A 23,921-nucleotide genomic window follows, 5' to 3' on the forward strand; every position below is an offset into this window, starting at 1 on the left:
TTTTATTTAATTATAAATAAATATATTATAATTAAAATTAAAAATAAACAATAAATAGTAATAAATTTAAATTGTTAAAATTAAAAAAATATATTAATAAAGTGGTATAATTATGTAAAATAAAGTTTTATAAATATACACATTTTATTAATCTTTAACACTTATTTTTTTAAATTATAATTTTAAGATTAATGTAGTTAATGATTTGAAAATAAGTGGGAATAACCAAAAGATGGCGGACCAATCAAAAGTGGCCAGTCTCTGATGTAGTATCTTTGGCATAGACATAGTATAGATAAACCGAGCATACTATATACCAGGCAATGGGCGACATGACGAGTGAAAAGAAACAACATCTGATTTTTTCTCTCTCTCTAATAGAAGAAGATGGGGGACATTAAATGGAGATTGTGTGTATAATTCCTATCATAGACATAGTCCCCACTTAATGTTTCCCTTTTCTATTAAAGAGAAAGAAAAAAATCAGATGTTGTTTCTTCTCACTCGCACATGTCGCCCATTGCCTGGTATATAGTATGCTCGATCTATCTATACTATGTCTATGGTCTGTGGTGTAAGCGAGTCATGAATATATTAGTCTATGTTCCATAGTTGTGTTTATAGTTTAATTTACAAATAATATGCAGATTGTATTGTTTACAACTGACTAAACAATCATGTTTTACAATAAAAATGTCATACGAATATATGTGATTTGTACATGCAGAAGTAAACGGAAATGGAAATAAGATATTTCCCAATATTTTTTAAACTGTAGGTCTGTCAAATATAATGGCATTCTCATTTCGAGCCGGCACTAATTGGTGCCACGATTTCCCGAAGCTTGCCAGGGAGTCCGGATTTTATTTTAATATGCATGGATCTAGGATACGAGTTGATTGGAATCGCATAAGTATGTTAGATACAAAACTATGATACAAAGAATTTATTGCAAATTATTATAATTTATTTTGTTGTTACAGATGCTGTAGATATAGATAGAGTTATTCGGGAAAGAGATTTCTTGACAATCGATCAAAACATTAATAACGTAATTGATTATTGCTTGGAAAGCGAATACGATGTTAAGATCTTGGACCCTAATTTTGTTAAGTTGTTTAGACTCGCGCAACTGTCAGTTGAGTATTTGTTGTATTGTAAACAGTATTTGGATCATAGTGTGATAATATTGAAAGATGAATTAAGACAGAAAATAGAGCAGAACGTCAGTATGAAAAAAGAAATTGCTGTTATGGAAGATATCATAAAAAATCTCAAAGAGAAATCAAAAGAGAAACGTAAGTTGATTGAAACCAATATTGGTGAAATCTCCAATGGTGAGATATATAAGGTAAATTAATAATACTTTGATTTATCTGTTAAAGATAAGATTCTGTTATATAATTATATTCTGTATATGGTTGGTTATAAATTATATTTAATAAAAATTCTAAATTATTAAATATAAATATACATATAAAAAATGTGTGTGTGTGTGTGTGTACGTGCGTGTAAACACACATACACACACACACACATGTATGTATATATATATATATATATATATATATATATATATATATATATATATATATATACACATATACATATACATTGTATATATGTGTATGCATATGTGCATGCGTGTATGTATGTGCGTGTATGTGTGTATGTGTATGTGTGTGCACGCGCGCGCGCGCATCACACACACACACACACACACACACACAATTATGTATATGTATGTATAAAAAATTTTAAATAGAAATGATAACTTGATTGTGACATGAAAATTTAATTGTAAACTTTTTCTTAGTGCCCACATTGTCCAAAAACATTTGTACGTGCTATATTCGTAAATGCTCACATAGCACGCAAACATTCATACATATCAGAGATAGGTGTATCTACTTCTCCTATACATGATCATTATCGAACAGAAACAGAGAAATTGCATAACGAAATAAAGACATTAAAGGAAAGATTGAATCAAACAGAAAGAGTGATAAGAAATGAGTCTGACAAACTGGATACAGAAAAGAACTATATAAAAAACATAAGTAAGAATGAATATGATATTGGCAAAGTAAATAGAGGATATCAGGATGATATTGAAAACTTGAAAAGCATGTTGTTTGATGAAATACGGGTAAGTTAATAATTAGATAACTTCGTTCTTTTTGTAACATTTTTCACAAATTGCTTGGAATTTTTTACAGGCATTAAGAGAAAAAGATCACGTTGTAAATGAGAGTATTTTAGAGATGAATGTGAAAACTTTAATCAGTCAGCAGGAGAAAGAGATTGAGAATTTGAGAAATCAACTCCTTGAAAGAGTAAGAATTGAATCTTTTATCCCATGATATTTTTGTCAGTAATAATATGATTGTATTAAATTATATTTTCAGTTGACTCCAGGTATGGAAAACATGCAAGTAAAATTGCAAGCGCAAGAAAATCATTGGAAAAGTAAAATAGAAGATATGGAAACTCAACATCGTCAAGATATTGAGAGATTGACCACAGAATTGAAAGCGACACAACAAGTAGCTGATCGCATAAAATCTGAATACACATTTAAAGTGTACGATTTAGAAAAACAATCTATGGATCAGTCTAATATGTTAGTGGAGCAAAGAGAACAGTTAAATAGTTTGTCACGTAAGATCAATAATTCACAGGCACAAATTAGTAGTCATAAAACTAAGGAAAAAAATATAGTAGAAGAAAAATACGAAGAATTTCATGAATCTCCTTTGCAAACAATAAAACATGATAGTAATTATAATGAGAACAAAACTTACAAAAGTTTAAATCATATTAAAAATACTGAGGTGGTTATTGAAGATATCGATAGTGAATCTAGTCAAGAATACAGTAAGAAAGTGTCAGCCTTGGCACAAAGTCATGTATCTAGTAAAAATAATACTGTAAAATGCAAGGGTAATAAGAAAATTATTATTGATGATAGCAAAACCGTAAAACATATGGTTACAAAACCTAATCTGAAAAAATTGGATAAATCAGAAGTTGTTAAGAAAACGAAAAAAAATGTGAGGCATGATGCATTGAATGACATAACTGAAATAAATCGTACAAGTAAAAGCTTTAATATCAAAGAAAACTTTTCTAATAATGTAAATAAAAAGTACATAGATGCTAGAGAGAAGAAAGAAACGTTAAATACCGATAGTGTGAAAAACAAATTTGAATTTTTAGAAAGACATAGTGTAAGTTCCACGACAGAATCCGAATCTTTATCGTTTATGGCAGAATCCGAAACTGATAGCGAGAGCGTTACAGCGGACGATGGTTCAGTAAAAAAATATGAATCGTCTACAGTTAAATCTTCCAATATTAGAAGAATATCGATGCAAGAAGATGCACAAAGTATATTTAATAACCGACTGAGAGAGTTAGGAATTGATCCAGAATGGCAAGGAATACCTATGGTAACATTTAGACAAAAGATGGAGATTATAAAGCATCAACAAAATATTAATGCAAAGAAAATAGTTCGATATAATCAAATCAAACAAAAAATACTTGAAGATGTTCTTCAAAGAATATCGGCAAATTATAAGAGATCAAAATATTCCACACTTACAAAAAATTCTCCATTGAATAAACTAATTACACAAAAAGTGAAATCAAAATCTTGGAAAGCATTTAACAAAGACAATGGTAATTATATCTTTTTTATATTAAGTTTCTAATATATTATGCAGCTTAATATCTTCTGTTTTTCAGGCGAATATACATCTATTCAGAAAACAGAGAATACAACACCATTAAAATCACGTCTGAAACGAAAGATTGAACTCCTACCTAAAAAATATAAAGATGAGCAGAATACGCGTGAATTGCCGTTGAAAAAAAATGGAAGAGATATTTATACCAGTTCAAAAATGATTTCGACATCTCCCCAGTCAATTCAGAATATTTCCTCTACAAGTTCCATTGAATCCCGAGATGATGTGAAACAGATTTCGCCTACAAAGATAACTATATTAGATATTAAAACACGTAAAGTAAGTTCTCCGATCAGCAAAAAACAGGTAGCAGTATCAAAATTTTCTGAAAACGACAACTCGGATAGTACGATTATCCAAGACGATTTAGTTTTTTCTCCGAAGAACAATAAAAGTGTTTTGAAACCGACAAGTGGTTCAGTTGGTAGTTTGGTAAAGAAAAAAGTCTTATTTGATTTAGACGATAAAAAGAATGATGCAACGATGTCGGAAAATAATCAAAGAAAGAATCAAATAAATAATGATGATTGGATTGTCTCAAGGTATTAAAGATTTTATTGTAACTTTCATTTTTATTAATTTTATTTTTCTAAATATATATTTTATATTGAAATATATAATTAATCTATATTATTTTTATATTAAGTCTTACTGAGAGAAAAGATTATACGTTACAAAAAGAGAAGTCCATGAGTACAGGCAACATTGTTTTAAAAACTTCGCAAAGCGATAAAATCGCAGAAATATCAAAAAAGATACAAGAACAAGTAAGATACATATCATGCTTTATATATACAGATTTGCATATTATTGCATATGAAATAACATTGTTATAAATTATTTTTCAGTTGAGAGTAGCAAAGAAACCACCTGCAGGATCGGTTGAAACAATCTTTCGATTCAATACGAGCTCGCAGGATCTTGTAAATTATAATACCGGAAATCAATTTTTAAATTCCACTAGTCGCATGAGCTCAATTTTGAACAGTCCTGTACAAAATTTTACAAGTCCAAAGGCAAAAGATAACGTATTTCCACAACCTGCTCCACGTACTATGAAAGATAGGAATCTGATTCAAAGTAAAAGTGAAATGAAATATTCTGATTTAGATTCAGATATAAATGAAATATTACAAATGGAATAAAGTGTATTATATTAGGCATCAATCGTATGCATGTATACATGTTTGTGTATACAAAATGATTTTAAATTATTATCTTAAGTTACGTACCTTTTGCTGTTGATATTGTAAATTAAATAAGTTTTATGTATAACTTAGTTATAAGTTTTACATTAGTTTTTGTATGATTAATTATGTAATTACATTTTTATATAAAAATGCAGTTTTATTTAATATGTTTTGATGCATATGAATTTTCAGTAAAAAATACAAAAATTGACATATAATTTAAAATATATACGTTAAAAATTGTATCTGAAATCTTTGACCAAATTTTATTTTACGAATCATTGATAAAAAATGTTACGGATATGTATTCAAATTAGTAGTATATTTATCCTTTGTTAATAATGGCGAAATAGTTGTACTAAAAAAACGTCACTTTTTTTATTTTAAACGTTACTCACAGATATACCTTTGTAAAATATACAAAATTCTTTACAGTTTTAATATTTTTCTACATTGGCGTTTAGATATCGATAAATTTCTGTAACAAAAAAAAAATTATTTTGTAATAAGTGAGTTTAAATTAAGATTTGCATGTTTTATTATATATTTACTCTCTGATTTCATTAACGATATGTTCAAGCATGATGAGAATTGTTGTATTCCTAAAATGTTGCACTTCTGATAAAAAGATTGGTTTTCTGTAAGGCAGATTTGTATATGATTCGTGAATGAAGTCAATTAGCGAGGTAAAAGCTTTCATATAATCATCCATAAATAACTGCAATATAAGACAATCTAAATTTCATTATTATATTTACATTATTATATTTAATATAATTAAGACTAATAAGAATATTACCACCAAAATAAAGAAACCAGGATGACTTTCATGATAGTCCAAATATAATTCCCTATTTTTTATAATAAGTTCAATATATATATTTTTTAACATTTCTGCTTTTTCTTCGTGTGATATCATTTGCTGATCCTATATATAAAAATTATATTTATGTATATATAGAATAAAAAAATAACAATATATAACAATATAACAAAGTGACATTGAAGAAAAAGTCCTGTTGTAATAATTCTTTTTTAATTGAGCAGAGCTTTTATTATCATCGTTTTATATTCACTCAATGAAGATATTCAGATGTAATACACTTTGGCGAATGAATATTTAAAATATATACAATTTCTATTGTTTCTTCAGAAGACGTCGATTCGAGATCATTATTATCAAAAGTGCTAGATATGTCCGTCAATGAAATGCTAGATATGTTCATCAATAAAATTCGACGCTGTATCATTTTTAATCTGTGTCTTTCACGTTTTGTTTCTTCATCATCGATGATTATATTTGACTTCTCATCCAATATTACCTATTCATTACACTAATAATAAAAGGTATTCAAATTCCATTTAAAATTACATTTCATACTTTTAATTCTTCCAGTTTTTTTAATTCTTCAAGTTGTTTTTCTTTAAACGACAAACCAAATGATTTTATACTATTTCTTGCTTCTGTCAACGTAATACATTCTTTTTTCGATACTACTTCGCTCTTTCGTAAAACAAACGATTTCGGTATGGTCTTTTCCAGGATTATATCGGTTGTTGTTGGTTCTTTTTCTTGTGAGATGCCATAAATTGATAATTCTAGACGGTATATTATCTGAACGATACATATACACTTAATGGAATTTTACAATATACTGTAGAAATTGCACAATTGCACTGTAGCAAAATTTAAGTCAAACCTCGTCCAAGATTTCTTGAATGAAATTTAATATACAACTAGCGGTCTCCATTTCCTCGTGGTGCTTTCCTATTTTAACCGCTAATAAATTTTCCACGCTGTCCTTAATCCACGTGTAGACACCGAATTTTTCTCGTATCCAGTTTCTGTGAAGATCGACATTCTGCGTCAACACCAAGATCGCCTTCACATTCGGATATCGTTTAGAAATTTCCGTAACTGCATACAGATTCATATGAGTAAGTCCAATTTTGTGTTCAGATATTAAAAGACTGATCTGATTTACATCTGCAAAAAGAAACACAATTTATATATCATATAACAATTGTAGCAGTATATTATATAATAATATTTTCATATAGATTAAGAAGGTATTCTCATTTGAAAGATTGAAAAAATATTTTTTATTACTTAATATAAGCAATATTGTACTAACGGAATCCATAGCTATTGCCCAAGAGATCTAAAATTACTAAAAATTCGCCGCGTCGCGCCATATCGTTGAACTTCTCTCTGTTTACAAGAATATAAGCGTTACGTTCAACTTCATTTTCGTACATTTCTTTTGTGGTATACCAACGGCAGTATCTTATCTGAAAGATTACATCTTGCTATTTTTTTAGGAGCAATCTTTAAGATAAAGTGAAATATTGCGGAGATTACTTTATCGGGAATTGTTCGAGCCACATGCAAAGCAAGTGCCATTTTCTTTAGTGCCGATGGTCCTGTAAGTATTATTAGAGGTGGACTGATTTCATCATATGGTTGAACATGAGCATCTATTTTGCTAATATTTAAGTGTTCCAGTAACATTAAGTTTGCTACTTTGCGGACAACAATTAAATCCAGCGGTGATGCAAATAATATAGTCGACGTCACCTGGAATATATTATTTAATTTTTTTACTTAGTTTTATTTAGTTTTTAAATAAAATTAACAATAAAAAATTAACAATAAAATTTTGATAATATGAAAAAATTGTCATGGGTTTATTGTCATATTGCGTATGGGTTTCACTATTTTCTTCATCTAGAGGGGAGCTTCTCAAATTCCTTATCAAGAGACTAATTTTCTAATTTCAATTAATACAAAAATTTATGAAAAAAGACAAACCTTTTATATCAATCTTGTATATAAAATTGAAATTGTTTAATACCTTTTCTGTCACAGATACCTCAATGTTATCTATGATTCTAAGACTTGGTACGAAAGATATCAGTACGTTTCGATAATTAGGCCATTTCGTGCAAATATTACCTCTAAAGTCGACTTTAAATATCGAGCCTTTCAAGTTCAATATTTCCAAAAGATCGGCAATTTTATTAAATTTTAGATCTATAAAACGTAAACTGTACGCGTCCTAAAAGAGTCATATGTTCTTTTTAAAGGATTTATAATATACTTTCGTACTTTCGTACAATTCGTTCTTTCATAATATTTACTTTGAAAAATTCTAAAGTCGACAATCTATTATATCCCAGAAGGATAATTCGCAACTTAGGCAATATGCTTATGCCATGACCCGGTATAGCAGATTTAAACGATGTTATACAATTGCCTTCTAAATTTAATTCCTTTATATTCAGACCATCCAAATTTTCAATATGTTCGATGAAATTGTAAGACAAATTTAAATACCGCAGATATCTAAAATAAAATATGCAAGTTATAGATTACGCATCAGACAATATTTGACGCATTTACTTTAAATTTTCCAGGCCAGAGATGTTTTCTAGAGCATTATGAGACAAGTTTAATTTGATGATGCTCCAACAGTTTCTCAGGTCACCGATATCTGTTATGTGGTTGTATGATAAATCTACATAGGTAAGGTACCAAGGAGGCGACAAGTTTGATATATATTGAATCTGATTATACGATGCGTTTAAGTACATTAAGCATGAAAGTCCATTCAGAGGAGACAAACATGATATATTATTGTTGGAAATGTTAATATACTGCAAATGCCGATGATATTGTAACATGGTGATATCCGTAAGTCCCTGAACAAAAAACAGCAGCAAATAAATTCGATCGCTAGTTTAATTACCAAACAACCAAACATAAAATAAATAAATGTTGGAAAGTACTTGCTATTTATATAAATCTAATTTTGAAATACCCTATTATTCAAGACGCATTTGCTAAGAATATAGAGACCGTTCTCAGGTGATCTCTTCAAGAAAGACAAACCAATGCCTATTAATCTGTCGGATAAAAAACCGCAGCATTCTCTATCTTTTAATGATACTTCACTCGATCTTATCTGTATCACGGGTGATTTATTATCCTCCCATAAATTTAAATCCAGGGCATATCTTCCCCAATCGCTATCGATAATCCGCTGTCTTTGCTCATGATAAAGAGAGAGCTTCTTTTCGGATGAGCAGGTCTACAAATAAATTAAAATAATCTAAAATTAAATTCAATTGAAAAAAGAAACGCACACCTTTATAGATGAAGTTGATATTAATGGAGAACTATGATTGTTCTTTAATCTTTCATATTGAATATGTTTATCCTTTAGAATATCTTCAAGCATCTTTTTGTGAGCTGCTGCTTATGATATTTCTCGAATGATCGTTATATATGGATTTGTCTTTCAATATTACATTGGACTGTTAAAATTTTGTTTCTCGCTTTTGCCAAATTTTACAAATATATCTATTTTATTTTAAATATAGGAAAGCTACGTATGTACATTAATTCAGCTATAAAGAATAAACCTTATTTTTTGATTATATCAAATGTATTATATCGATATCTAAAAGAAGTGAAGATAGTTAATATTGTCAAATAGACCTGTTATATAGAATAGCTATTAAATAGTGTTAAATAGTGTTTATGTAGGCAACTTCGATAAAATACACTTTTCTCATATTCATATAATGTATATTTTATAAAAATTCTGTACACAAAATTATTATTAGATTTATATTAGATTATATTAGATTATATTATCCTACTTACAATTACGAGAAATATTACAAAGATATTAGATAACAACGAGATAGATGCACGAGATAGACGATAGCTGTTGAAATCTGTAATAAATGTAATGTTAATTTAATATAAAAAAATTATTATTTATTTTTGTTTGTTATTGTCATACTTTTGTCATTCGGATCGCGTACGCCACACTGTCGATGTCCTAGTGTACTCTTTCTTTTTGTTGGTACGTATCCAGGAATGTATAAACTAGGAGCTTCGAGTTTACCAATGGATATAAGCCTACTAAAATCTTGCTCTAACTTATTAGCAATCGGACCTGAAAAAGCGCAAAGTTAACAAAATAAAAATTAATTAATTAATTAAACAAATTAAATTTTATAATACGTTCTAATTAAATTTAATTATCGTAGCAGACATTTACCTTTGAAATGCAGAAGAAATTGAATGCATGCACCATTATGTAATATTTTTGTTTTTCTGCTATCGATAGATAGCATCCACTCAGGAACACCCATTACTTTTCTTACATCCTCTAAGAATTGAGCTCTGTGTAAACGAAATCAATAAATATTTATTTTTTATCTCTGGGATAAATTTTATACACATATATACAGAATGTATCTCAAAAAACGCTCACTAATTATATAGCGTTAGTTCTTGTAAAAAATTGAGTCGAAAAGTCCTGAATTTTGTCTATAATGTTTAATAACGCAATTATTAAGTAAAATTAATCCAATCAACGTTGCTTTTTAGACGGGCGTATGGGAGTGTGCCGAATACAGCAACTCATGCACACTATTAAACATCACTCACGTACGCTTAAAAAATGATGCTGACTGGATCAATTTTTTTCAATTGTTATTACCTCATTATTCATTGTAGAAAAAAATGGTTCAGAACTTTTCGATTCAGTTTTTTACAAGAAATAACGCAATATAATTAGTAAGTGCTTTTTAAGATATACTCTGTACACAATATTTTACAAATAGGTAACTTACACTACAAATCGAGGTGGTTTCCTAATATTCGCGTATTTTACGATATCATTATCAGGTTCAATATTTGCGCAGGCGTATCTGTTACCGCCAAAATCCTTATCAAAAATAACAATAGATTTGCCCATCGCAGATACCAATCCGCCCAAAGGAAAATTCGAATCTGTAAATATTTGTCGCTTTTCTCCAACATTAATTGGTCCTAAACGAGACGATATATCGCCAACATAACATCTAAGTGGCAAATCTGGACCACATTCTTCTCTGTAAAGATCATCCTAACAGAAAAAACAATTATTTTAATAGGCATGCTTTTTATTTTAATTAATATATTAAAAAATTGTTTCAATTAAATTAAAAAATATATCAAAGATCAATAATATTTACATTTAGTGGATCGGCTAATTGTGTAAAATAAGGATTCCACGTGTATCCACCCGCTACGCATCGAGTATCCTTCACTTTCACCGCAGCATCCACACCCACAGGATTTACATATATTGCCCAATTGTGATTTTTAGTCTAAAATCAGATGTACAATTAGATGTATAATGCATTTTAGTCACACATCAGATAAATCTTGAATTTTCTTACAATATTGCGATCATGTTTTCCAGGATGTCGTAAGTTTACTTCAATTATCGTCTCACTTTGGCTACCATCTTTATAAACAAGTTGCGTCTGCAATTATATATTGTATCGAGAATCTTGCATCTTTTAATCTTGCAAAATGTTCATACATGTGACAAGTTACCATTTTTATATAACCGTACATGAAACCTTGTGGATGATGGAATGACGCTATGGCACGTAACTCACTGGCATCGGCTGGAGAATATCCTCTCTCTATAGTGGAACATGCCCATCTAAACATAAAAATGAAAGATAAAAACAAGAGCTTTTAAAAGAAAATATATATGTAACAAATATTTATCAATATTATAGCAAGTTTTTATTAATATTATATTAAAATCAGTTACCTTAAATTTTTTTCTTTCTTATGAATCACTACACTACGTCCTAATATGCTTCTTGGACCAAACAACGATAGCATTGTGTCATTATATATTGTTGTATATCTCTTTTTGTTATCCAAAGTACCAAATTTTCCGCTCAAATCACCCATTTCGTACTGATCCAATGTACCTTCTTCTGCTGTTGGTATATTACTTATATTAATACCTAATGGATTCCAATGTCCATAGAGCGATGTTCCTTCACACGGAAATTCTAAACCATATTCTACAGGCGTCTGTAAAATATCACATATACAATGTATAAAAATATAACAATTACTAAATAAAATCTGTAAAAAAAGGAATTGAGAATAAAATATGTATATTTCAAAAAATTTCTTTTAAATATTAATATACTACAAATATATTTGAATACACACGAAGAAATTTCAATATCTAGACTGCATAAATATAGCTTAAATTTGTCTTATTCAAATATCTATTACCATATGTATGTGATATCCACTCATTTTTCCATTAAGACCTTCGAGAGATACTTCCACGTTAGTAACATCATATTCTGTCTGTTGTAATAATTCTAATTTTCCTCTTAAGGACACTTGTTCGCCATTACCGAACCAATCTTTGACAACCGCTTTACGTCGATAGACACCGCCAATACTAAAAATACAATATAAAATATAATATTATTATTAGAAAAGTTTTAATTTCATCTAAATTAATTTATGGCATATTTATTATACATATATTTTTTACATGGAACAGGCCAATCGATCTCCCCTCGCAACTGGACCATGATCATCATAGATAACTAAACTTTTGCCAAATAATGCATAAGGTCCTGATAAAGATAATATTGTGTCTGTAAAAAGTTTTCGTGTCAACTCTGAAGCGTTGACTTTTCTACCGGCAATTTCAAGCATTCCGTGTCTTGTTAAGTCACCCAAGCGACATAATGAAGGTTCTGCAATGAAACAAGAGCTCTCTGGTTTCCAATCCAGCTGAAATATTATAATTCTATATAAATAAATAGATTATACGCAATATATATTAATATAATGAAAAATATTGCGACTATTTAGCATTTTTGAAAAAAAATATGACTTCATGATAATTTTTTCGATTAAAATTGAAAAATTTTAATTAAATACAATACTTTGTATGGATTGTAGGGTAGTCCAGCACTTAGACATCGACCTGTCCAATTATAAAAATCTTTTCCCGGTGGATTGTCATGTATCATCCATCTAAATAATACAATTTTAAATAATTCTATTATCTATGTTACTAAAATTTTTATAAAGTACAAGATTTCTATGAACCTGTGATCTGCAGTATTATTTACTAAATTGCCATCTGCATGAACGAGATGTTCTATTATTATAGTAGTGTCCATATCGGGATCATCTCTAGGCTGTCGAAAAAGTATTCGCCCAACAATGGGATATCTGAATATCACTTCCGCTGTATACATTGGCATTTGCCAATCAGTATGCGGTGTATAAAGTGCGAACGTGCCGCACACCCATGGAATCATGCCTGTGTTATCAGTTTCATTGTATCTGATGAGGAAATGCTATTTAAATACACAATACAAAGGAATTATTTAATATACAGAGTGTCCAATAAAGATCAGAACTCCGGACTTACTCGGAAGGATAATATTTTTGGAAAAAATGTTTCAGACAAAAATTGTAAGGTTTAAAAAGATCTATTTACTGGTCTTAGCAGTTTGATAAGAGAGCTTTTCAAAACACTGTGATAAAATATTTTTTCTAATTAAGTATTTTTCAAATTATGAGGGTCAAAAGTTACAGTACCGTCAGCATTAGCATTATTTAAGCTGTAATGCCCGGTCGGATTTCTTTTGTGTGTTCATGCATGTGCATGTGAGTGAGTGCAGATCTTGCCTTCATTGGCTATGTCAACCATTGATCTTCTTTCGAACATAAAAGAGATATAAATTCGATCAGTCTCCACGCAATATACCTTGGATAATGCTAATTCTGGCGATATTGTAACTTTCAAGCCTCATACTCGAAAAAATATCTTATTATAGTATTTTGAAAAGTTCTTGATATCAGATGTTAGATTCAAAAATCAAAAATAGGATATTTCGTTTAAAAAAATCGATTTGATCTGACCCAGGCGTCACCCAAGGTCAAACTGATAAAATCAATAAACAAATCTTTTTACACCTTTTTACACCTAACTTTTGTCTGAAATATGTTTTCTTCCAAAAACGTCATCCTTCCAAATAAATCCGGACTTCCGATCTTTTAACAATTACCCTGTATAATAATTAGATTACGAACTTCTATGTAAATATATGTAAATATATAAAAAAATAACTGAAATTAAAATAATACATTAAGGTAATTTATTTTGTACAATTTCAAAATATATGCATAATTAATTACTTGTAAAGAACTAAAGATCTGTGAACAATACTGTGGATTCCAGAAAGCGGTAAATATGTATCCCAATAAATTCCATTGAGTCTGGCACTCCCAGGTAGAATATTATTATGATATGATCCTTCCTTTCGATCTTGAAGCTTTCCAGATAAATCGCCAATAGCATACTGATCCTGAGTACCAAAACCTATTTAATTATAGAATAATTCGACTATTATATGTATATTTTATTGTTCTAAATATTATCGTTAATAAATTATAATATATAAGATATTGTATATGTATATTACATAATAATTTACATTTTTACAATAATTACTTTTTACAATAATTACCTGCTGGTGGGGTAGTCTTTTCATCGATATTTAGAGGATTGAATAACTTTTTAGTAGTTAAACATGGATTAATACTAATTCCAACACTTTTCGCCGATTCTGGTGGTAACTCGTGGATTCTATAAGATGCCACTTTAGTGGCGTACCGTAATCTAGTTTCCAGATCATTTATAGTTGTTAATGAAATATTGATCCATGTTGGATTGAACGGTATTTCTTGAATCGCCGTAATCTGACCTTTGATGCCATTTGAATTAATTATAACCCTAAATAATTTTTAAAAATTATTGTCTTATGACATTTTGTTTTCATACATACTTGATAATTTTTATTCTTGGCTAACATTTTTTATTAATTTACGTAAACAGATTTTCCTCATTTAATATTATGCGTATCATTTGCAAGAATGGGGAATTTATTTTTTAAATTAAACTTTATTATTTTATTTAACGCGACTAATTATGCGGCTCTTACTTGGTATGTATTGATTTACGATGATTTATTTTTGCACAAGCCAAAAAGGAATCCTCGTGTACAGGATGGAAGATGACTAGGTACAAGTGACGATGTGGACCAAGTAAATCCGTTGGTAATAAAGATAATTCTGGATCTCTATAGAAAGTTTTATATTTTTCTTTTGTGTCGATGGCAACTTTTACTTTACCTAAACGTACGTCAATGTCTCCGATAGATTTTTCATCCCCAGAATTATTAGGATCAAATACATTTTGAAGTATATTACAATTATTTTTATCTAAACATATAAATATTTTAGATAAGTATTTCAAATACTATATAATCGTCATGAACGATTATGTTATACATTATTAAACAATTATACAACCAAATGTTATTAATTATGCAAATATTAATTAAAAAATTATGTAATTAGTATTATAGAATTTATGAACAGCGACCTTTGCCAGTTTCCAAGATATCAGTAACATAGATTTTCCAATGATGCTCGGTGTACTTTAGCGATTGCAATTTCTGCTTATGAACGTGATATAAATTTGTATGGATAATTGTATCAGTATCATTACCCACTTGACCGCCTAACCATCGAAACAAAATTGTTCCAGCAACAGGACCGTAAAAACGCGCTGTAGCAAATTTCTCGATATTTCTTTCAAGAACCTGAACGGAAAAAAATTTGCTATTGATGGTACACATATAATTATTTTCACTAATTATTAAATCACTAATTATTAAAAATCGTAATATCAGAATATGATTTCTAATTAATCAATTATCAATTACAAAAATTTGTAATAATTTTATTTATTTGTTACTCTTATATTTTTCATTCTTGATTATAATTCTTTATGTGTCTAGTAAATTACCGTAATAGAAGCGCATATCGTTCTTGGCGAATAATTATCTTTCAGTACTAAACTCTTCCCCCACAAACCCATTTGTCCAGTTAAAGATAAGTCCGCGACTTCTATCGAACCGGTTTGATTTGTGGGCAATTCGAGAGGTCCAACTTTTTCCGTCAGATCAATAATACTGCATATAAAACAAAATAAAACAATAATGCAAATAATTATTATTAAATAATTGATTTTTTAATAAAAATATTCAAACTATTATTTTTTTATTAAAAATTGATAATAATGTTTATTATATAATTATATTTTTATTATTACGTTTGTGTTACCTTTATATTACGTTTGTGTTACCTTTTTCCGATGTGTTGTTCGTCGCATCTACCATCGATAATTGTATAATCAACCGGGAACTGCGTGACTGACCACAGCCATTGCTGATCTGGATATTGTAAGGTTGGTTTTAAGGAATATCGTATCCGTACTGAAGATTCTGTACCTCTTTCGAATCGAATTTCTCCATGGAGACCACCGGAAGATATATATGCAGCGAGTCTAAGCGAATTCGCGATAGACACTGAACAAAACAACTTTTTTAATTTGATATCTTATTATTCAATCAACATTCAATTAATGTTTCGAGAGAAAAATTTACAATTTTTTTAAGAATTGTAGGCTGTAGGAATTGTTTAGGATGTTAGAAGATGATAAAAAATTATCTTTTAAGATTTTAATTATTTTGTAATATATGCTACATAAGAAATTTTAAGATTTTAAAGTGTACCGAAAAAATTAATTAATTTTCGAAAAAAATTAATTTTCGAATGTACCTTAAAATAATAAAAAATTCTATTGTTTCTTGGTTTAAATTTTATATTAAGAGAAATTTGCAATGATTATTCGTTTATAATAATTAAATAAAAACTTTTATCATTATTTTCTATTTTCGAATGTAAAGAAAAGTATTTTAGATTTTTTGTTTGTTTAGAAAATGTTTATAGTAGAACTGAATCTATTTAACTCTACAAATTTATAATATTTAATATTTATAAATTTATTCCAAATTGTCTGTACCAAAAAAGAAAATAAAAAATCAATTGCCAAGTTAATACAAATTTAATAATTATTTGGTTTCTTTAAGAGAATATTTTAATAAGATTGAAAAAAACCAATTTTTTTCTTTCTTAATTTTAAAGTGCAAGTGTTTAGATGTGTAGAATATTGTGTTAAAATTATAAAGTCGATTTTTTTCTCCGAGAATTGGTAAAATGATTAAATGTTTGATATTCGTAACGAGGACTAATATGTTTTCCCAGTTCAAAAAAAAGAAATTTATACCAGTTTGTAGAGGAAAAAGTATGTAAATTACAGTATTTAAAAGAAGAGAAGATTTATTATATAACCATGAAATAGAGCATTAAATAGTTAAATATTCAATTATAAAATAATATAATTATAAGTGTTATAACTTCATAATAAATTTCTGTAATTTCTGTAATTTATAATTTCATTATAAATGTAAATTATAGAAAAATATTTAAAATTTTAAACGTGTCTCTCTCTCTCTCTCTCTCTCTCTCTCTCTCTCTCTCTCTCTCTCTCCCCTCTCTCTCTCTCTCTCTCTCTCTCCTCTCTCTCTCTCTCTCTCTCTCTCTCTCTCTCTCTCTCTCTCTTTCTCGCTGCTAGAGAAGTGATTGAAGAAAAATTAGATTTTAAATTTTACTAGTTTATAAAATATATTTGTAAAATACACTTTTCCTCACCAAATAAACTATAATCAAGTATTACAATAATAGTTGTTTTTATAAAACAAATTTTAAAACTTTAGGCCAAAAATTGATTTTCTTTTTTAGATAGCCACCATTTTGTCATTTTTTTTCAATTTTTCTGATTGTACATACTTGCGGATAAGAATTTTAAACATAAAAATATTAATTTTATTTCAAATTATCGAAAATCGCGAAGAATTTCTTTTGAATTAGGCCATGTCATCGCTGCACGAGTGATTTAAATATTTTAAATTATTTTTTATTTAATATAATCAATTTTGTAAAAAGATTTGAAATGTTGTGAAAAATTACAAAAATATACAAAAAAATAATTTATATCTTTTTTACTTTGCCAGAAAAATTGCCTTTTTTCTGGATAAACTAGAGTGCACTCTTAAATATTAAGATTTGGATTATCTAAATAATTCAATATTATTTAAATAATATATAATGATACAATAGATAATAATTATTCAACAAATAGACAATAGAGACTTCCATCGGCAGACTGGGTCTTCGTGTCGAACAATTTTTTTACTTTTCTAAATTTCAAGACAATACTTATCGCGAATTACGTGTCGCTAATTTTTAACGATCTTGCAACGTAGTCTACTCAAAGCTAAATCTAAATTTTATTTCTTCCCTATTAAATCGATTCCCTATTAAATCAATTTGAAATCGATTAATCCCTGATTATTGGAAATTATTTTTATTGTAAAAAATATCTCAGTGGTCGAATGGATAAGACACTCGCGCGTTAAGCGAGCGATCCAGGTTCGATTCCTAGCTAAGGTAATATTTTTCGCAATAAAAATAATTTCTAATAATCGGGGATAGTTCTAGTTTATAATAGTTCTAATTTAGTTCTAGTTTATAATATCTGTTTGACAAAATGTTACAAACGAAACCAAAGACACTCACCACAGCAGAGTAGTACAAACCACTGCATTGCTTTCAGTAAACATCGAAAAGTGTTCAATGTTCTTCTTTTTCAAATTATATCAATATCAAATTTTCAATATTAATTTCAACGCGGGTAAACTTGTAAATTGTTAGCATACGTTGCGGTATATACGATTGTAAGAAATTGTGGTTCGATGATGAGACAAGCGACTAAACTGGCTACAGTAACGGCTCGTACTTTCTTATTTCTTATGACAGAGCTGGTGGGAGTACAAAGTGAAAGAGAACGATGACCTCAATAAAAGATAACTACATCTAATAATTTTAAACAAATACTTTCTTAATAGGAAATTGACAGTTAAAATATTTACAATCGCATATATTTTGTGTTGCATAATTTATAAAATTTTTATATTTTATAAAAAGACTAATCTGTAAAGTATTGAATTTGTTTATATTAAAAGAATAAGATTTTAAATAATTGAAAAAATAATTGATAAACAAATTTTATGCAACAATTTTATGGCTACAATTATAATCTTTAAGTTTTTCAATATCTTGATGTAATGTCCATTTTATTTTTAAATTTGATATAATTGTTTTTGGTATTTTTTACTTTATTATATATCTCTTACTTTAAAAATATTCAACCCGATAATATGTTCTGCTATTCTTGTCTATATGTCTATCTCACTTTAGACGCAGAAAATACTAATGGAGGATTCACAATGCGAGGAATTTTAAAACTCATTCCATACAAAAAAATGTAAGCTGTAAAAGGGAGCGTTTCGTTTGACCACGTTGCAATTGAACACAGTCATTTACAGCGATCATTGCGTAGAGATTTTTTACTGGATCAACCAATCAAATAATTTTATTTTAAATTGGCCAATCGAGCGCCACTACTTCCAAGCCTATGGCTGTCACTGGGTGCTTTCCATTTAGTGACACAAGTCGATATAAGTATCATTTTGTCCTTGTTAATCATTGAAAGCCAAGAAAGATAGAACAATACTTGTGTCGACTTGTGTCACTAAATGGAAAGCACCCACTTTTGCATAGTTCAGTCCCCACCATCACAAGGCTTGCTCATATATACATATGAATGGAATGAACAAACTTTCTGATAGATCTAGGGTACGGTTAAAGTCTTACTACAAATGCTTTAAAAAGCATTTTTTGATTGGTGCATTAGTAAAATTCTTTGTTTTGATTGGACAATCAAACGCTTCGAAGTTTGTAGTGTTACATTGGTCTAATTTCCGATGTCTTAATTCGCTCCTAATATGACGTAAATTAGATTTAAATCAATGGAAACGCGACAAATTGCGCTCATTTCAATCCCGCTTTGATCCACAAATCTTTACTTCCGATGGAAACAGCATATTAAATTTAATCCACACCAAAGTAGAATCGAATTGAAGATTTTGATGGAAATTAGATCATTGTCTAACTTATTTTTGATTAATTCCTCGAGCTAGATACATAGAATAAAAATGATTAATTAATTACAATTAACTAAACTCACAAACCTTTTCAATTGCATTTCAAAACTCTTCATACAAAATATAAACGATTTAAAATAATAATTTTTTGAACTAGCATACTTCTCGGATCAAGTATAGAATCGAATTGAAGATTTCGGTAGAAACTAAACCATTGACTGTAACCCTAATCCTTTCCAGAAGGTAAATACCAGGATATAATCCTACAAATGCTTTGAAGCATTTTTTGATTGGTCAATTCATAAAATTCTTCGTTTTGATTGGTTAATCAAACGCTTTGAAATTTTTGTAGTTTTAAGTGGACCATAGCCTCGATCTACAATAGATGATTTACCGCTTTAAGCGGTGTTTACAATAAGACTTTAAAGCGTCTATAAGTGTCGGTCCACAATAGGATTTAAGCTTTAAAAAATAAGAAATTGACCAATTATAATCGAATATGAAAAGAATAATCGACTATGATTGGTCAATTTCTTACGACTTAAAGATTAAATACTTATTGTGGACCGACATTAATAAGACTTTAAGATGTAAGACTTAAGAAATTAGTTAATCACAATCAATTATTCTTCTATAAATCGTTTATGATTGACAAATTTCTTAAGTCTTACGCCTTAAAATCTTATTGTAGACACCGCTTAAGACGTAAGACTTAAGAAATTGGCCAATCATAATCGATTATTCTTCTATAAATCGATTATGATTGACCAATTTCTTAAGTCTTACGTCTTAAGTCTTATGTCTTAAAGTCGCATTGTAGACTCCATCGATCCACAATAGATGATTTAAGCTTTAAGAAGAAATTGACTAATCATAATCGAATATGAAAAGAATAATCGCTTATGATAGGTCAATTTCTTACGGCTTAAAGATTAAATACCTATGTGTCGGTCCACAATAGGTGATTTAAGCTTTAAGAAGTAAGAAATTGACCAATCATAATCGAATATGAAAAGAATAATCGACTATGATTGGTCAATTTCTTACGACTTAAAGATTAAATACTTATTGTGGACCGACACTTATGTGGTCTATGCATGCAACGGAATGCACTCGTTGTAAAGGCCAGTGCACGTGAAAAAATTTTAGTGGTAATCATAAGGTCGTAAGCGAATTGGCCAACTACAATCGATTATTTTTAGATTGTAAGGAGAATAATTGATTTTGATTGGTCAATTTGAACTTATGACCTTACGATTCCGATTAAAATTTTTTCATGTGCAATGGCCTTAAATATGGGCAATCGGGCGCCATCTCAGTTGAATACATGTTGAACGCACTAATAATACGTTAAAGATAGAAGTATCACACATGATTTCGGAGTTCACAAATGTTATTAAAAGATTAATAATTGAGGGAATGAATGTATTTCAATTTATATTTTATATTGTAATTATTTTCAATGATTAAAAGATTAGATTAAAGAATTAATCGGAATATAGCTCTCGTAAATCAATTCCGAAATTCTTAAAAATGGTTGGATATTGTTATGTGTGCAAAATAGGAATAAAAGCAAAGGATTATTTATCCATTCATCGGTAAGCGTATCTTTAAATATAATATACATGTAAATAAAAAGAAAAGGATATTATGAAAAGAATTATAAAGACAATATATGTAAAGTTTTATATATATGTGTGTGTGTGTGTGTGTGTGTGTGTGTGTGTGTGTGTGTGTGTGTGTGTGTGTGTGTGTGTGTGTGTGTGTGTGTGTGTATGATGCATACAAATATATGAAATGCAAGTTATACAAAAAATTTTAGTTTAAAATTAAATATGAAATTAGATGAAAAAAATATTTTTTTATTGTGAAAACTCAATTTATATCTATTTTTAAGATTACCAAAAGACAAACTTGTTAGAGAAAAATGGTTTCAATTTATTGGTCATAAAGCTAGTACAAACAGTGGAATTTGTAGTGGACATTTCAAGCAATCTGATTTCATTTATAAAATATATGGAGGTGCTGTTCGAAGATATCTTAAACCAGGGGCTTATCCATCTATAGAATGTGATTCCCAAAATACTAAGTAACATCATAAAATATGTAACATTTAAAAAAACGACCTTTATATATAGTATATTACATGTATTAATATTTATTTACTTTAGACAAGATATTAAAATCAATAGTAACAGTGAAAATAGTAATGATTGGATATTACAAGAAGACAATGATATATATGAAAGCAAATCAGATACAGAGAATTTAATTGATATTCCATTGGAATGGTTGGTTCATATACAATTAATCAGTTTACAAATTTTTAAGATTTAATTTCAAATAATGGATTGTGAGTCATAGAATAATTTGATAAAGTTTTTTTATCGTAGTTTTAAACAGGCTACAGTTTTAGATGATCCCTTAGCTATTACAAATTTTGATGCTAATTTTGAAACAAATATACCATTAGGAGATGAAACACAAGAATGTATAAACATAGATAAAACAAAAATAAACACAGAAAGTTTAAGGCATGCGGATATTCAATTAAAAAGGTTAGTTATATATAATTCATATATATATATATATATATATATATATATATATATAAAATTATATATATCTTTTTTACATAAATTTTTAAAAATATTTCAAATATTAATAAACATAAAATATTTTAATAATGTACTTATGTTCACAATTTTTAGAAAAGCAGAAGATTCTTTAACTATTAGAAAGCGCTTTGACAATTTGAAATACATTGAAAGTTTATGCCGAGAGGATTTTACTTCAGATGAATCTTGGTACTTATTTATGAATTTTTTAACACAAACAAGACCAAAACTGAAATCTGTGGATGAAAAGATTATTCGTTTGTGTAAACAGATAAAAATTTTATTACGGATGGCATATCATTTTAAAGGTAAAATCTGAATTTACAATATTAAATGTATAAAATTTGTATATTTCATAAAAAAATATATTTTGTTAATTTAAACTTACATTATTTCTTTTTTTATAGGCATAAACATACAGACATAAAAGACGGATCGTTGAACTTATAAATGGTTTATTTATATATTTTATTGTTTCATTATCTATATATCTTCCATCAGTTTTTGTAAATTTTTACTTTACAAATTAAGACAATAATTTTATGACATTATAAATAATATTAAAAAATGTTTATATTAAACAAAGAGAGAGAGAGAGAGAGAGAGAGAGAGAGAGAGAGAGAGAGAGAGAGAGAGAGAGAGAGAGAGAGAGAGAGAGAGAGAGAGAGAGAGAGAGAGAGAGAGAGAGAGAGCACAAATTAAATGAGACCTGTGGGAGGTGCTATTAGTGCTTTCGCGTCATTCTATTGATTTACAAATTAGTGATAAAAATAGAATGTGATAGCGTTAACAGCATCTATATAGGTTTTTCGTTATTACAATAAATGTATATACTTAGAAACACAACTGTTTATCGAGCTTTTGCATTTTTTTTTTTATTATAAAAGAATATACCAATCGGGTATAAAAACTTGCTAAGAGCTCAGTCAGGCGGTAGGCTTTTTGATATACTTTGTGGTGGTGTTCAGCAATAACGATTGCACAATAAATGTGTAATTTCATGCAGCAAAGCAAAGCTAGCTTTTACGCTCTCTCCATCAATTTTCGCTGAAAGTTCGATATTGTCCAACAGTTAAAATGATACGCCATCTGTAATAGCGAAGTAACGCTTGAAAAGTGTTGCCGATGAAGTGAAAGAAAAATTATAAAAGATAGATATTTATTATACAATTTTAAATGTATCATAGCAAGTACACCGATTATGCGTCTCCTGATCTCTACTGCAACGATGATTGCTACTATATATCTATATTACTCCATGTATTCGATGTATTGACAATGACTATTATAATTTATTTTTAAGACAAAATAAGAAATTTAGTTTTTTTTTTAATTACAATAATTTTCCAGCTACAGCACATTTGACACTACAAATGCTTTAAAGTCTTTATGCTACTTTGCATTGAGGTGGAGTAGGGATAAAACGCTAGCTTTTCTTTGCTCTATGAAAAGGAAGGAGGCGATAGTGATAGCTTTTCAATGCTGTTTTGCATTAAGATGGAATGAGGGTAAAAACCAGCTTTGCTTCATTACATGAAATT

The 23,921-nt window shown here is 28.7% G+C and overlaps 4 protein-coding genes and 2 long non-coding RNA genes across 6 annotated transcripts; 3 read left to right on the forward strand and 3 right to left on the reverse strand.

The window, feature by feature from the left end:
* Nucleotides 1-560: 560 nt before the first annotated feature.
* On the forward strand, nucleotides 561-5,092 carry DZIP1 (DAZ interacting zinc finger protein 1). The gene is made up of 8 exons (XM_089084449.1): nucleotides 561-913; nucleotides 984-1,351; nucleotides 1,817-2,149; nucleotides 2,220-2,336; nucleotides 2,409-3,684; nucleotides 3,751-4,294; nucleotides 4,399-4,519; nucleotides 4,601-5,092. Exons 1-8 carry the CDS (start codon nucleotides 793-795, stop codon nucleotides 4,895-4,897), a joined length of 3,177 nt encoding a protein of 1,058 aa, XP_088940575.1. The 5' UTR covers nucleotides 561-792; the 3' UTR covers nucleotides 4,898-5,092.
* Nucleotides 5,093-5,295: 203 nt separating this feature from the next.
* LOC105433611 (uncharacterized) lies at nucleotides 5,296-9,204 on the reverse strand. Its single transcript, XM_089084450.1, has 13 exons — nucleotides 9,091-9,204; nucleotides 8,764-9,033; nucleotides 8,346-8,644; nucleotides 8,084-8,288; nucleotides 7,798-8,001; nucleotides 7,305-7,520; nucleotides 7,078-7,234; nucleotides 6,643-6,929; nucleotides 6,324-6,557; nucleotides 6,076-6,264; nucleotides 5,742-5,870; nucleotides 5,494-5,660; nucleotides 5,296-5,420 (listed from the first exon to the last, which is right to left on the reverse strand). The coding sequence occupies exons 1-13, from the start codon at nucleotides 9,181-9,183 to the stop codon at nucleotides 5,372-5,374; spliced, it is 2,499 nt and encodes an 832-aa protein (XP_088940576.1). The 5' UTR covers nucleotides 9,184-9,204; the 3' UTR covers nucleotides 5,296-5,371.
* LOC148934563 (uncharacterized) lies at nucleotides 6,751-9,721 on the forward strand. Its single transcript, XR_016141227.1, has 3 exons — nucleotides 6,751-6,880; nucleotides 7,265-7,368; nucleotides 8,360-9,721. It is a non-coding gene; the product is annotated as an uncharacterized LOC148934563 (long non-coding RNA).
* On the reverse strand, nucleotides 9,512-18,722 carry Rsod (superoxide dismutase family protein Rsod). Its single transcript, XM_011648938.3, has 19 exons — nucleotides 18,336-18,722; nucleotides 16,000-16,222; nucleotides 15,661-15,826; nucleotides 15,235-15,454; nucleotides 14,792-15,071; nucleotides 14,318-14,583; nucleotides 13,986-14,169; nucleotides 12,888-13,127; nucleotides 12,722-12,812; nucleotides 12,322-12,566; nucleotides 12,051-12,225; nucleotides 11,569-11,840; nucleotides 11,343-11,454; nucleotides 11,183-11,269; nucleotides 10,976-11,110; nucleotides 10,592-10,866; nucleotides 10,015-10,139; nucleotides 9,754-9,909; nucleotides 9,512-9,685 (listed from the first exon to the last, which is right to left on the reverse strand). The coding sequence occupies exons 1-19, from the start codon at nucleotides 18,361-18,363 to the stop codon at nucleotides 9,594-9,596; spliced, it is 3,372 nt and encodes a 1,123-aa protein (XP_011647240.2). The 5' UTR covers nucleotides 18,364-18,722; the 3' UTR covers nucleotides 9,512-9,593.
* Nucleotides 18,723-21,075: 2,353 nt separating this feature from the next.
* Nucleotides 21,076-23,083, forward strand: LOC105433610 (uncharacterized). The gene is made up of 6 exons (XM_089084445.1): nucleotides 21,076-21,360; nucleotides 21,660-21,851; nucleotides 21,934-22,053; nucleotides 22,156-22,320; nucleotides 22,474-22,688; nucleotides 22,788-23,083. The coding sequence occupies exons 1-6, from the start codon at nucleotides 21,296-21,298 to the stop codon at nucleotides 22,805-22,807; spliced, it is 777 nt and encodes a 258-aa protein (XP_088940571.1). The 5' UTR covers nucleotides 21,076-21,295; the 3' UTR covers nucleotides 22,808-23,083.
* Nucleotides 22,821-23,897, reverse strand: LOC105433563 (uncharacterized). Its single transcript, XR_968502.2, has 2 exons — nucleotides 23,549-23,897; nucleotides 22,821-23,469 (listed from the first exon to the last, which is right to left on the reverse strand). It is a non-coding gene; the product is annotated as an uncharacterized LOC105433563 (long non-coding RNA).
* Between the last annotated feature and the right edge of the window lie 24 nt (nucleotides 23,898-23,921).

The sequence above is a fragment of the Pogonomyrmex barbatus genome, unplaced genomic scaffold (assembly GCF_055798465.1).
Source record: "Pogonomyrmex barbatus isolate J1 unplaced genomic scaffold, ASM5579846v1 scaffold9, whole genome shotgun sequence".
Classification (NCBI taxonomy): domain Eukaryota; kingdom Metazoa; phylum Arthropoda; class Insecta; order Hymenoptera; family Formicidae; genus Pogonomyrmex; species Pogonomyrmex barbatus.

Excerpts from the sequence above, each read along its gene's own strand:
- DZIP1 (XM_089084449.1), top strand. The coding sequence starts at position 793 with ATGGCATTCTCATTTCGAGCCGGCACTAATTGGTGCCACGATTTCCCG. Across the intron at positions 2,150-2,219 it reads TGTTGTTTGATGAAATACGG|GCATTAAGAGAAAAAGATCA; the intron begins GTAAGTTAATAA and ends AATTTTTTACAG. Across the intron at positions 4,295-4,398 it reads GATGATTGGATTGTCTCAAG|TCTTACTGAGAGAAAAGATT; the intron begins GTATTAAAGATT and ends TTTTATATTAAG.
- LOC105433611 (XM_089084450.1), bottom strand. The coding sequence starts at position 9,183 with ATGCTTGAAGATATTCTAAAGGATAAACATATTCAATATGAAAGATTA. Across the intron at positions 8,289-8,345 it reads TCTGGCCTGGAAAATTTAAA|ATATCTGCGGTATTTAAATT; the intron begins GTAAATGCGTCA and ends ATTTTATTTTAG. Across the intron at positions 5,871-6,075 it reads CTGAAGAAACAATAGAAATT|GATCAGCAAATGATATCACA; the intron begins GTATATATTTTA and ends TTTTATATATAG.
- Rsod (XM_011648938.3), bottom strand. The coding sequence starts at position 18,363 with ATGCAGTGGTTTGTACTACTCTGCTGTG. Across the intron at positions 15,072-15,234 it reads TATCTTGGAAACTGGCAAAG|ATAAAAATAATTGTAATATA; the intron begins GTCGCTGTTCAT and ends TTATATGTTTAG. Across the intron at positions 14,584-14,791 it reads CGTAAATCAATACATACCAA|GGTTATAATTAATTCAAATG; the intron begins GTAAGAGCCGCA and ends AAAATTATTTAG.
- LOC105433610 (XM_089084445.1), top strand. The coding sequence starts at position 21,296 with ATGGTTGGATATTGTTATGTGTGCAAAATAGGAATAAAAGCAAAGGAT. Across the intron at positions 21,361-21,659 it reads GATTATTTATCCATTCATCG|ATTACCAAAAGACAAACTTG; the intron begins GTAAGCGTATCT and ends TCTATTTTTAAG. Across the intron at positions 21,852-21,933 it reads TGTGATTCCCAAAATACTAA|ACAAGATATTAAAATCAATA; the intron begins GTAACATCATAA and ends TATTTACTTTAG.